The sequence below is a fragment of the Spermophilus citellus genome (assembly GCF_964194105.1).
Source record: "Spermophilus citellus genome assembly, chromosome: 9".
Taxonomy (NCBI): Eukaryota; Metazoa; Chordata; class Mammalia; order Rodentia; family Sciuridae; genus Spermophilus; species Spermophilus citellus.
Window position 1 is genome coordinate 608598 of NC_138191.1, and position 13765 is coordinate 622362.

At 53.2% G+C, this 13765-nt stretch overlaps 1 protein-coding gene across 3 annotated transcripts in view; it reads right to left on the reverse strand.

The window, feature by feature from the left end:
• The window catches only part of ACP6 (acid phosphatase 6, lysophosphatidic), a 36214-nt gene extending 26301 nt beyond the window's left edge, over positions 1–9913 (reverse strand). The window contains exons 1-6 of one of the 3 annotated variants that reach the window (XM_081305519.1): positions 9459–9596; positions 5948–6029; positions 3638–3766; positions 3407–3537; positions 3017–3096; positions 229–316 (exon numbers count right to left, since the gene is read on the reverse strand). In XM_081305519.1, the coding sequence (XP_081161645.1) occupies positions 229–316; positions 3017–3096; positions 3407–3537; positions 3638–3766; positions 5948–5977 (458 nt within the window). In that variant the 5' untranslated portion in view covers positions 5978–6029; positions 9459–9596. Of the gene's footprint in view, positions 1–228; positions 317–3016; positions 3097–3406; positions 3538–3637; positions 3767–5947; positions 6030–9458 lie in introns of all 3 variants that reach the window. The other 2 variants (XM_081305517.1, XM_081305518.1) reach the window with 2 other exon arrangements.
• Between the last annotated feature and the right edge of the window lie 3852 nt (positions 9914–13765).

Genomic DNA, 13765 nt, shown 5'->3' on the forward strand with positions numbered 1-13765 from the left:
CTCCAGAGACCGAGTGTAAAGTCCGAATGGGGAAAAGGCCTGTTCACGACTGTACACCACCCAGACTCCCTGCACCTCCGCTGCGAGCCTGCGGCCACGAGCAAGAGCTCCTGCACTCCCTGGGCAGCGGCAGCGGGAGGCAGCCACGAGGGTGGGCCTGGGCAAAGCCTCAGGGCAGGCAGGTCTGCCAGCCAAGGTGGGGAGGGGCGCCCTCCACTAGGCCCTTACCTGATCCTCGTCCTCAGGTTCTGGCAGCTTTGGTAGTTGGGGTACAACACTTCCAAGTCTGCCTCAGCAGTGTGGATGACGACAGGTCCTGGGAGGAATGGGTGCACAGGCAGGAAGAGGCTTCACTGGGTTCTTCCCCAAGCCCCACTTCCTCCTCCTCCTCTCTGTCCACCACAGAGCTGGAGCACCAGGTCTCCTTAAGGAGAGCAAAGGCCCCAGCGCACACCGGCCCTGCAGAGCGTTCCCACGGCCCGAGCATCGCAGAAAGCAGGCAGCAGCCTTGTTCTGTCCAGCACAGGCCCTCCTGCGGGCCACGAACAGACCAGAGGGGAATGGACCAGCCGGTCCCACCTCAGGCGTTCTGAGGAACACCCTTCAGGGTCTAGAGTTGAGTGTCTGTTCCTGAGTGAAGCATTCTCCTTGATTTTCTTATCCCACCCCCACCCCCGTCTCATCCCAACACTCCCTGCCTGCAAGCCCTGCCAGCCACTAAGCATCCTAAGGAAGAATGGGCTATCCCTAATTTGATTAGAACTAGGTTATTTTCTTCCCAAAGTTCAATCTCATAGGCCAATATGGCAACTTATCACATAACAATCTGAGAAAGGTGGCCACAAAGCCATAAATCTCCTCAGGCTGGGGTCCTGCCCCAAATAAAAGCCAGCCTTCTGGAAGAGTTGCTAGGAACCAAAGATCAGACCAGTGTTCCCATACCTATCTGCTGCTCAGAGGTCACTAGCTCTTGTCCCCTCTGGCAACGCCTGGAGGTTTCCTAACGCCCTGCCAGAGGCGCAGAGCCCTGTGGCGGTTCTCTTTTCCCACAGCCCAGGCCCAAGGGCAAAAGGAACACCTCCCACCAGCAGCAACCTGGAATTCACTGCCGTCAGTCCACACGGCAAGTAGGTGGCCCGAGTCCCGAGGATCAGAACCCCAGGTTTTAAAGTAGCCATGGTAACGTTACTGGAATCTGAGAATCCAAACACACTTCGCTGGTCTCGACAGAAGGAAACCCCACTGAAGGTCTGTCGGGTAGGTCTTGAGTCCCTAACTAGCCCACAGGGCCGCCTTGGGAAGCCACTCTCTTTCTCTAGGGCTCATCTGCAATCCCAGGGGTGGAACCCTATCGGTGACCTCGGGAACCTCGCCACCACTATGTCCAACAGTAACAGTGCTGATATCTGCAAGGTGGTGGTTCAAAGCAGAGTCTATCTGCATGTCCCATGCCCCTCCTTTCCTATAGTCCCTATGACCTCTCTGAAGAATCCTGGGCTTCTGCATGTACAAAAACACAAAAAATGATCTACATGCACATATCCTTGGATAAGTAGCTGAACCTAAAGGTGACAGCATGGATTTCGATACCAGACTGTTTGAATTCCACCAATACCATTCACGGTGGCACCTTCTGAGGTTCTTTGGCTCATTCAACTCCCTTGATGCTGGGGAGAGCACAGAAGTAGCTCTAACAGGAGTCAAACTGAAGTCCCCATCTGAGTCCCATGCATACAACCGCTACCCAGGACGCCACACAAGAGACATGTAAGGACCCACTGAATTCCCTGCTGGAACCCTGGGGCATCGCCAACTTGTGACCCGCCTGAAGGGAAGGGGTCCCCTAAAGACATCTCTCCTCCTTTGTCGCGCTTCTGGTGTCGCCAGGAAGAGGGCATTTGCCCTTTGAAGCTGAGCCAGTGAGGACTTCAGATCAGGCCCTGTGGGTGGTTCTTAAGCTCGCGGGCTCTCCGGGAGGGAGGGAGAGCTGTTCTGTTTGCTTTCTGGGGGCTACACACGTCTGTGCTTAGCAGCCAACTGCAGCAAGAAACCAGCCGCAGCACCCAACCCTGCTAGGGATAAGGCAGGCTCCTCTGGCCTGAAGTTCCTATTCTGTTACATATTTTTAAAAGTTGGATGAATGTTTGGTTTCCATTTGAGATACTGCTAAAGAAGCTAAAGAAAAGAACAATAACCTTTGCCTTATGGCACCATTTACTATTTTAATTCTGATGAGGTAATGACGATCTGAAACGCAGACCAGGGATTCAAGTAAGTCTGAATCCACAACAAATGATAAAATGCAGCCACCTTTTCTGGGGGGGTGGGGGGATCAGGGATTGAACTCAGGGGTACTCCACCACTGAGCCACCACCCAGCCCTACTCTGTATTTCGTTTAGAGACAGGTCTCACTGGGTTGCTTAGGGCTTTGCTAAATTGCTGAGGCTGGCTTTGAACTTGTGATCCTCCTGCCTCAGCCCCCCTCCCCCAGACACTGGGATTACAGGACTGTGCCACCGTGTCCACCCAAAAATGCAGCCTCCTTTGATGGCCAAAGACCCTAGATATATGGGATCCATGAGGGAAAAAAATGCAGTCCTTGGCAGTAAAAAGTTGGGGAATTTCTGACTGCAGCCATACACAGGTTTATCGTCAAAACTCAACTAAGAAACGCAGCTAATGCTTGGGTCCTACTGTGAATCAGCACTCTTCTGCCCTCCTCTCTCTTAGCAGGTCACTACTGTCCCCGGGATGCAGACAGCACGGCCCTGGGCAGCCTGTGCAGATGCCTGGGAGGAGAGGCCAGAGGAGGAGGCACACTGGAGCCACTGACGCACCGCCACTCCTGACAGGTCAGGCTGGAGCGGACAGCACACGGCGAGGCAGCAAGGACCCTGAGGACAGGGACACATCAGGCCACATGTGCAGAAGAGAGATGGGGAAACGGACAGAGAGGGACTTTGGGAAGCTGCTCCTCAAGGGCCAGGGGCTGGCTCGTAGACCCCATAGACAGACCTTCTTTCTGACGTTGGAAAAGCCCAGCCAGCAAACATCGAGTGGACTCCAGATTCCGATGCAGGTTGGTGGAGCGCACACTGGAAAAACAGAAAGGCAGAGACACCCCCGGAAGGAAGGCTGAGTCATACACTGCACCACGAGCAGCTGCAGTCTCCGGACACCCAGGGCCCTGAGGTCAGGAAGAGGCTTCGCGGCTCTGTGGGATGGCTGCCCCCAGAGGACTCACAGGCCAATGAACGCGACCTCCAGTCACTGCTGCTCTCAGGACAACTGCGTCAGACCACTCTCCCCCAAACCTCTCTGGGAGAAAGCAGGAGCCCCTGGGGTGTCCGACCCCTTGCACTCCAGACCTCACCCAGTGCAACATATCCTCTTCTAACGACTCACAAGACCTCCTGAGGGTTGAAAGTCGGCGAAAGGAAGGGGACGTCTTCGACATAGTTCTTCCTCAGCCTCTCCCCCAGGGCAAACATCTGCTGCATGCCCACCTTGGTCAGCTGCCCAGCCAACATGCCCCCCTGAAGTGGGGAAGAAAGAGAATCAGACGCCTGCCAGGCCGATCTCAGCCCAGAGACCCACTGAAACTCGCAGTGGCCCAGAGCAGGACGCAGTGCTCACCTCCAAGGTCGTCCTGCTGTACTGAGAGTCGTAAGGAGAGTGCGGCTTCGGGCCACCAGCTAGATCGGTGACTGTGTAATCAAACTGAGTTTGGGGTGGGACCTCTAATAGCTGGGGGTTCCACTCTACCTGTAGTGATCATAAAAAACAAGATATGTTTTTTTAAAAGTTTCTTGAGACTCACAGCATTAACATCTGGTGGTCCCATGGAACATCAGGCAGAATCACTCCGACATTAGGCTACAGACCTTCCCGTGGGAGGAAAAGGGAGAAACTTTAGCTCCAATGACAGGGAGATTTAGGATTCCAGGTGTTCTTGGCCCAGGTCCTATGAGTGCTGCACGACTACTGTCAGGGGCTACTTTGGCCCTGAGCCCAGGCTGAAGGGGAGAGATGGCCAGTGCCTGGCGGCAGGTGCTTGGCGAGTGCACGATGAGCATGGCCTTAGTGACCGTGCCTGGGAGATCTCCAGGGAACCTCTCTGTAGTGTCCATGCCTGGACCCCCACGTAGCACACCACACGTGCTAGTGTCCCTTGTTATTAGCTCCTGCTGTCCAATTTCTGAAATAAACAGCTGCCACCAGGAAGCCTGGGCTGCTCCCACCTCCCTTTCTTCCCTGCAGTCTGGCACTTGCCCCCAGACATCCCACGTGGCCACAATCCCCAGCTCCAGCTGTCCGTGACTCTCGCAGCCAGGAGTGCACCTCCACACAAGCTCGAAACCTCAGCTGTCCTTTCCAGTGCTACCACACCCTCCCAGGCCCAGGACTCCCACTAGTGACTCCCTGCCACACACCATCCCTGCAGCCCTGCTCTGAACGCTCCTGCTGTGACCGCAGGACACAGTAGACCTTACTACCTCCTCCTCCTTCCTTTTTTCACAGTTAATCTTCGCTCCTTCTCCTCAGTTCTGAGCTGCGGTTAGCATGGCCCGACCTCTTCTCAGCACCCCCTCAGGATTTCTTCCCTGCCCTACACACTACCTCCCCAGCCCAACTGCTTCCTTCAGCGCCATCTTCATAGTTTTTCAACGTGATGTTCCTAGAATTGTCTTTCCTGTCATCCGAGAAGACTCCTTCATTCCGTAAGACTCAACAAGCCTGACCATGGCTCTGAACTTCTATAGCAAAACTGGTGGCTCTCTGGTAACCTTTACATCCTGTTCTAGGAGAGTTCCTTTACTGGTCTGTCCTGTTCAGGAGATTTAGCTTCCTGAGAACAGAGACTCAGTCATCTATTGACCTTTATATTCTGAAATCCTAAGAAGGGTGTAGCACACCACACATGCAATTAATAACTCTGACCATCTGCCAGATCCTGTGGAAGATATCAAGCTTGAGATAATTTGGCCCTGTCTTTCCCTGATTTTCAGATTAATAGAGGAAGCAAACTCTGAATCTAAATGGCATAATAAAAGGGAATATGTGCTATAAGAAACCAGATGAAGTCCATTGTAGTTCAAGGTAAAACAGACATTCTCTTCTGGTTGAGGATTCAGGGAATATTTCACAGAATGGATCATATGTGAAATGAACAGAATTTAGACAAGCAACAACTGGGACTTGGGAGTAAGAAGCAGGTAAGAAGAAATGGTGGCATTCAGAATTCCAAAAATAGCCAGAAAATTAGAGCAAAGTAGAGATACTAAAGAATGTGTATACAAAGAAGTAGTCTAGTTTGTCTCAAACTGGGAATGTTTTTCAAGCCTTTTAATTAGCAAATGCCAAGTAAAGCTGAATATTCAATTTGTACATGTAAATGTAAAAACTGGAGTTTCTCCAGCTGCAGGAGGGATAAGAACCCAGAGCCCCAGGCAGCCAGCCCCTGGTCCACAGCTCCAGAGTAGTTCAGAAGTCACGGGTATGATCACTATTGGACTGGGAAGACCAATGCAGGAAAGTCAAGTTTATGATGTCTGCTATAGTCTACATGAGTACTGTTGGTCACCTCTTCACTGCTATGACCAAAAAGCCTAAAAAGAACAATTTAGAGACGGAAAGGTTTATTTGGGACTCACAGGTGCAGAGGTTCAGTCCATGATCGGTCGGCTCCATGCCTCTGGCCCAAGGTGAGGCAGACCAGGGTGGTGGAAGGGTGTGGTGGAGCAAAGCTGCTCAGTGCTGGCAGCCAAGAAGCAGAGAAGACAGGCACCAGAGACAAAATGCAAACCCCAAAGCATGCTGCTAGTGATCTACTGCCTCACCTGCCAGTCAGCACCCAGCACAGCAGCCCCCCACCCTGAATTGCCAATCCATGCAACGGACTGATCCATTGATCACGTCACCATGCTCACAATACAATTATTTTACCTCTGAATATTCCTGCCTTGTCTCACCCATGAGATTTCAGGAGATACCTCAGTCCAAACAATAAAAGGATCCAAGATTTCACCTAAGGCAGCAAGAACAGAGGAGGTAAATGTGAGACATCTGAATTAGTAGGTAAAAGTTTTATTTTGTGGCTGGGTTGGCAGTAACTAAGGAAAAAGAAAGGAAAACTACTCCTTTGATTTTTGAGCCTGTGTACCTAATGTGGAAAGGTAGAGGAGGTGCTCCCTAACACTAAGACAAAGAAATCGGGGAGACTGCGTTCACTTTTGGTCACTTAAGTTTGAGTGAAGTCCTCTGTGCTCCAAGAACTCTTGGCATACCCCCGTCATTGAAATGTTCTCTCTCTCTCTCCATCACAACACTGAAAACTGACATGAAATCACCCTGCTCCAGGTCAGAGACCTAAGTCCACAGGCCATTGAGCTTCACTGAGAAAGGCCTCTGCTTAGCCGCCTTTGTGGTTCCCAAGAGACAAGTCCTGCAGTGCAGGTCACACCAAGTCTAGAGCCCACGTTTTCAGAGGATCAACATGAATGACTCGTGGTTTCACATACGATGTCCATCCCACATACACACTCTCATCCTCTTTCCTCTTCTTAACTTAATGATAAAGACTGACTTGATAATCCTCCTTATATTTATACCCCATTTCCAAAAAGAAACAGACGACAGCCATACCTAAAATCTAGTGAGATAACCAAGTCCAAGTAGGTAGGAGACAAACCAAATAAGCATAGGGGCAAAAACAGATGCAGTAATAGGTTACCAAAAATGCACCTATCAAAAACCCATACACCTGTCATAGGTGGACCGCAAGTTTGTCACTAAGCTTTCTGGCTTTTATAGAAAAGGAGAAATTTGATCAGCTAGGCAAGTTTAAAGATAAAAGGAAGCAAACTGTTCAGGAGAAGTACACCATATCTAATGCTAACAGACAGATTCCTCCCAAGGGTCCTCATAAAGAGGAGAGAGTAATATAATGAACATCTTTTCAGTAGTCACAGCAATGAGTTCTGTGGGATTGTTTCTCCCAATTCCCTCAACACAGAACGAGACCATCTCACCAAAGCACATTTCAGTGAAGGCGATTCTATACTGGAAGGGATATGCTAAATTCCAAGCAAGAGAAAAAATTTTGCAAACAAAAAACTTCCAGGTATAGATTTTTAAATTAAACAATAGTTTTAAACCTGGGTCATACACTGGCCTCAGCAGGACATTTTCTAAAAAGTTACTGATGCCTGAGCCCGATTCTGAACCTCCCTGGGGGGCAGACCCTTTACTTCCTAATGATGTAGAGTCCAGACAATTCTAAAGTTTCACCAGAGAAGATCTTACAATGTCTGGACACTTGGGCCAATTAAATCAGGATTCTGGGAGGAAGACCCAGGCATCAGTATTTTTAAAATATCCCCACTTGAGTTCAATATCCTGCTAAGGTAAAGAACCATCACTATAGAAAGGTGGATGTACTGGCCTGGCACATTCTTCACGTGCTGCGTCCTGAACGCCACCTTTCTCAGCCGAGCTCTGGCTAGGAATTAAGTAACAAGACATTATGCTTCCCAGCTAATCTATCTTGTCAAATAAAAACCAAAATGCCTTAACAATGAAGCTAGGGCAGGGTGAACTGTCTTTTATAAAAACAGAAGAACCTGCCTGGTGGTCATCCTGCCACTGTCTGCAGGGGAACTAGGGAAACCTAAAATGAGAGTCAAATCTATTCTTTTGAAAGTATATTTGGATCTACTGTAATGATCAGGAAAACAGCTAATTATGTTCCATAATTTTATTTCCAAGGCACATACTTTTATCAAGATAGGCTAAACAAACAGTTATTTAAGCCCTAAAAAAACCTCTCATATTTTAAACAAGACTACTTTCTAAGGATTTGTAAAATAACTGAAATGACTTGTCACATGTGTTTATCTATAAACCAATCAGAAATCAGTAAACATGTACCAAAAGAAATTTTAGTTTTTGAATGGCTGCTACATGGTCCCACCTGAATATAATCAATATCAGAACCAGGAAGATAGAAAATCCCAATCACCTGTCTATTAAATTGGATACTGAAAAGAAAACCTGAGCCAGGCCTTCCAGAAGCACGTTATAGAGGGCTGATGACATTCACTTGAAAGAGGGTGGTTTCCACCGCTGGCTTTTAGGCACATGTTTTATTCTGGACAACCAAACAGTTTTAAAGCCTCTACCTACAGTCTGCAGGTATGATCTGGTAGGAGAGGTACTGTATCTTCTCTTACTGCAAAATGAGGCCATGAACCATGATGTTCCGCATTCTGTAGTTAGAGAGAGAAGAGGGAGGAAGCTGGTATGCTAAGCCATAAGGACCCCTCTTCCAGAAAGGCATAAGACACCCATCACACACCCACTGGCTCAGGAGAAATCTCTAAAAGAAACTAAATCTTTTTACAGGGCTTCGCGGAATACATGCACGGTACATACGAGACCCAGGTCTAGACAGTCAAGCTTTATTCTTCGCTACCACTGATAACCTGTCTGTAACACGAAAAAAAAAAGTGTGTGTGTGTGTGTGTATTCCTATCAATTACTTCCCAGCCCTCTGTAACAAGAATAAATGGGGAAAGGTGGGGCTAGAGGTTGCCCAAGAGATGGGTCATGTGTTTACAAAATGATAAGGAAACTTTGATGATCTGATGGAAAAAAGCCAGGTAAGGGACTGAATAAAGACCAAAGCATCAAAAAATAAGAAATTCCAGTACCAGACAGAAAGTAGGGTAGCCACAGAAAGGCTAACTAGAAACCCACATGTTAAGCGCCTGCTAAAATATATTTGAGAAGTACCTTAGAGATTTGCTTTAACTGAGGCCTGCTTTGAAAACTGGGTTGTAGTGTACAGTGTGAAGAGTCCAACTATCTCGGTTTTCTCTAGAAAGCAACCATGACCAGGAGGATGGACAACCTGTTTGATTTGCTCCAACTGCAACCTAAGCGTCGCACACTAGGCATTCCACAATTACTTGTGGGACTTGAGGACCTGCGTACAGAGGCCAACCATGAAAAACACGGAATTACTTGTGCTCTAAGGCTATTTAGTCATCGTTAACCCGGCAGAGTTCAAAGCATCTACCCCCAAACCGACCACAAGCCCTTCCACTAACTATAGAAGTCTGAAACCAGAGAGCCGGGACACAGCGACTGTCACCACGTCTTCCTGCGACCTCCAACCGCCTCCAGCTAACCCTGAAGAGGGGTCCTGGAACCTGTCCCGTTAGGCAGGTCCCTGACACCGCGCGACGGTCCCCGACAGCACCGAGGCGGCCGCCCCCGGCTCGCAACACGCCACTTTGCGGCCCTAGCGCGCCGCTGACCGCTGGCCAAAGGGCCCCCAGGCGAGTCCCCGGCTCCTCCGGAGGAGCAGCGGCGCCGCAGCTGGGGGCGACCCTGGAGGTCTGGGGCGCGCACGGCCGGAAGGGCCCGCCGGGGAGGGGAGCGGGGAGCGGCTCACCTGGTCCGCGCCGGGCAGCTGCCGCAGCGGGCTCCGCGCGCCGTGCCGGAACACCACCTGCACCTGCTTCAGCTCCAGGGGGCCGCGCGCCTCGGGGCGCCGCTCGCCCGGGGCCGCCCGCCGCGCGCGCAGACAGCAGGCCAGCGCGGCCAGCGCGCCCGCCGGGGCCCACAGCCGCGCGCCCAGGGCGCGGGCCGCCATGGGGCCGCCCCGAGCGCACGGGGACCGCGGGTGAACACTCCGGCCCACCGACGGGCCGCGCCTCGCCCTCGCCCTCGCCCTCGAGTCCTCAAGCCCGCTTTCCAGTCGGGTCCCTGCGCTCCTAAGGACGGGCCCCGGCAAGAACAGCGGACGCCCCACCGACGGCGGCGGACGCCCCACTGATGGCCGGCTCCACCGGCCACAGCTCCCAGCCCTCCCGCGCCCGGGGCCGTCTCTGCAGAGGAGCGCGGGAAGTGGAGTCCAGGCGCGCTCCGCCGGCGCCCTCCGCCCGGGGGAACTACAACTCCCACAAGGCCGCGCGCCGGGACTCCGCCGGGCGGGGCGGCGGGAACCCGCGTGGGCAGGCCTGGGCGTGAGGGCGGGAACCCGCGTGGGCAGGCCTGGGCGGGGCGGCGGGAACCCGCGTGGGGGCTGGAACCCGCGAGGGCAGGTCTGGGCGCGGGGGGAAGCGGCGGGAACCCGCGTGGGCAGGCCTGGACGGGGCGGCGGGAACCCGCGTGGGCAGGCCTGGGCGTGAGGGCGGGAACCCGCGTGGGGGCGGGAACCCGCGTGGGCAGGCCTGGGCGGGGCGGCGGGAACCCGCGAGGGCAGGTCTGGGCGCGGGGGGAAGCGGCGGGAACCCGCGTGGGCAGGCCTGGGCGTGAGGGCGGGAACCCGCGTGGGGGCGGGAACCCGCGTGGGCAGGCCTGGGCGGGCGGCGGGAACCCGCGTGGGCAGGCCTGGGCGTGAGGGCGGGAACCCGCGTGGACAGGTCTGGGCGCGGGGGGAGGCGGCGGGAACCCGCGTGGGCAGGCCTGGGCGTGAGGGCGGGAACCCGCGTGGACAGGTCTGGGCGCGGGGGGAGGCGGCGGGAACCCGCGTGGGCAGGCCTGGGCGTGAGGGCGGGAACCCGCGTGGACAGGTCTGGGCGAGGGGGGGAGGCGGCGGGAACCCGCGTGGGCAGGCCTGGGCGCGCGGGAGGCGGCGGGAACCCGCGTGGGCAGGCCTGGGCGTGAGGGCGGGAACCCGCGTGGGCAGGTCTGGGCGCGGGGGGAGGCGGCGGGAACCCGCGTGGGGGCTGGAACCCGCGTGGACAGGTCTGGGCGCGGGGGAGGCGGCGGGAACCCGCGTGGGGGCTGGAACCCGCGTGGGCAGGTCTGGGCGCGGGGGCGGGGCGGCGGGAACCCGCGTGGGCAGGCCTGGGCGGGGCGGCGGGAACCCGGGAATCTTCCAGGAGGAGGCCAGCTCCAGGTAGAACTGAAGGACAGGGAGTGGGACTTTGAGTCTGGCTTTGAACTCGGGAAACTTATTCCAAGTAAGTTGCGGAGGGGCTGTTGCTGAGGCAGCCCCACCTGAGTCTTGGGTCTTTGCCCAACACACAGCCAAGACCACAGGTGTCTGTCTCACGGAAAAAGCCCAAGTTGAGAGGAAAGGCGTTGTGAGGAGGTGGAACAGAAACCTTCCGAGCCAGTCTTTGATCATTCTGAATTCTGCCCTTGAGTCAAACTGGACTCAATGCAAAGACAACTTGCGCCTGGAGCTTGCCCCTGACCTGATGCTCCTGGAAAGCTCTGAGTGAGTCTGGGGGCAGGGTGTCATCTTGTAACCCTGCACGTCCTCATAGCTTTCCCGCCGCCCAACCCATGGACTCACTTTTCTAAGTTCTGTGTTAAAAACGGAATTCTCTTTGCTACCAACTTGAGTTGTGTTCCCACAAAAGTCCTATATTAAAACCCTAAGCCCTGGGCTGGGGACATAGCTCAGTTGATAGAGTGCTTGGCTCGCACGCACAAGGCCCTGGGTTCAATCCCCAGCACCACACACACAAAAAAAAGAGACACAGAAGGTTAGAACTGAATGTAAGAAATCATATGAGAGACATTGCAGCTTTGCAGGTGAGCGGAAGGAGGGCACAGGGAGAGGGCAGCCTGGAGGGCCAATAAAGAATAAAAAGTCTTTAAAAAGAAAAGGAAAAAGCCCCTAAACCCCAGTGTGATTGTCTTTGGAAATAAGCTTTTAGGAGGTGATTAAAGTTAAGTGAGCTACACAGGCGTTGGCTTTCCATCACCGTGAGTTTGGTGGAGTGACCTCGTTGCTCTGGGCCTGAGGTGAGGTGTAGAGGAAGGGAGAGACCAGGAGGAGAGGCCAGGTACAGATGTACTCTTCAAGGTCACAACCCAGGATCTGGGTCCCACCTGCCTACAGTTTCCACCACCTCCCAAACTGCTCATCCACCAAGTGGATTAATCCAATGATGGTTTTAGATCCCCATGATCCAATCATTTACCCAACGCCCCACCTCACTGCTTTGGGGACCTAGCCTTCAACATGAACTTTTGGGGGACATTCTAGATCTAAACCATATCAGTGCCCTAATAAGAAGAGAGAGGGAATTCTCCCTTCATGCCCAGGTACCAAAGAAAGGGCATGTGCGCATCCAGGGAGAAGCCAAGCCAGGGAGTAGCTAGTAGAAATGGTCTCTAGATAGTTGATCATGTGAGCCGGAGCTCGTAATGAGGAGGAGAACCCTCATCAGAGAACCCTGACCATGCTGGCACCCTGATCCCAGACGCCAGCCTCTAGAGCGATGAGTAAATCCATTTCTTTTGTTCTGTGCCACCCAGGTTACGGTGTTTTTTTATGGCAGACTAAGACAATGACTTATTCTGATCTCAGTAAGGCATCCAGGAGGTCAGACGGCACCACTTTGACACTTGTGTAGTGAGCTGTAACCTCAACAGTTCAGGCTCTTCTCAACAGCGGGCCAAGATGGTTCAACTTCAGTGCAGAACAGCCTGGTGTTGGGGCGCTTCCGTTTCAGCACAGGAGAACGCCTTCAAGGCAAGGTGTGTTGGCAGAACCTTCTGCAGTGATAGAAAGGCACCTAACACACACCTTGCACTCTAGCAGTGAGTAAATCAGGCCAGAGGGAGAAAGCAGGCCAAACCGGTCTGGGTCCAAAGGTTGGAAACTGGGCAAGTGGGAGACAGAGATGCTAAGGTCTCCAAAGCCGCCGGTTCTGCCCATCCTGAGGAGCAGACGGGGACCTGCTCATTAGGTCCTCCCCGGCCTCAGCCCACCTGCTCCCCACCTTGTGGCCGAGTCACACAGGCAGGAAGGAGAGAGAAGAGAGCAGGAGAAGAGAGGAAGCCTAGGACAATGACAGCAAGTCAAGACGCCCTCGCCTCTTGGGACACCAGGACACCAGCTATGCCCTCTCCTCCCTCCCAGGAGAAGCCTGTGTACCCCTTCTTGAATAGACCTGCTTTGTATGCTCGCCTCGGTGTGCTGCTCTAATGTCCTACTTCAGATCGTGGGAGAGCAGGACTGTCCCGGAACCCGCAGGGACTTGGCGTCTTCTCCTGCAGGAGCAGAGGCAGTGACCGTCCTGCAGAGCAGCAGGGGAGGGAGAGATGTGTAGGAGGCCAGAGCAGGAGGGGTTGGAAATGACAGATCCCATGTGGTAATTGGAAGTACCATTTTTTTAAGAGAGAGAGTTTTTAATATTTATTTTTTAGTTCTCGGCGGACACAACATCTTTGTTGGTATGTGGTGCTGAGGATCGAACCCGGGCCGCACGCATGCCAGACGAGCGCGCTACCGCTTGAGCCACATCCCCAGCCCTTGAAGGTACCGTTTGTCAGCGCGTGAGCCAGCCCTGGGGAGTTTGTAAATACTGTGTGTGTGCATCGAGGACCCTGGTGTAGTAGTTGGTGAGCAGCTGTTTAAAAGGAAGGAGAGGGGGCTGGGGATGTGGCTCAAGCGGTAGCACGCTCGCCTGGCATGCGTGCGGCCCAGTTCCATCCTCAGCATCACAAACAAAGATGTTGTGTCTGCTGAGAACTAAAAAATAAATATTAAAAAATTCTCTCTCTCTTAAAAAAAATATTTAAAAAAAAAGAAGGAGAGAATCCTGAAATCACGCTCTGGGGACAGACTGAGGAGGGGGAAAGAAACTGAGCACCTGTTTTTCTGACTGTGATTTTACCACCAGGCAGGGATGGGGGGCTTGGGAAACAAGCCCTCCTTCCACCAAATTGTCTTCAGAGAGCTGTGTTGAATATCATGCAAGACTCGGGTTTTTAAAATGTGTCCCTTTGGTCACA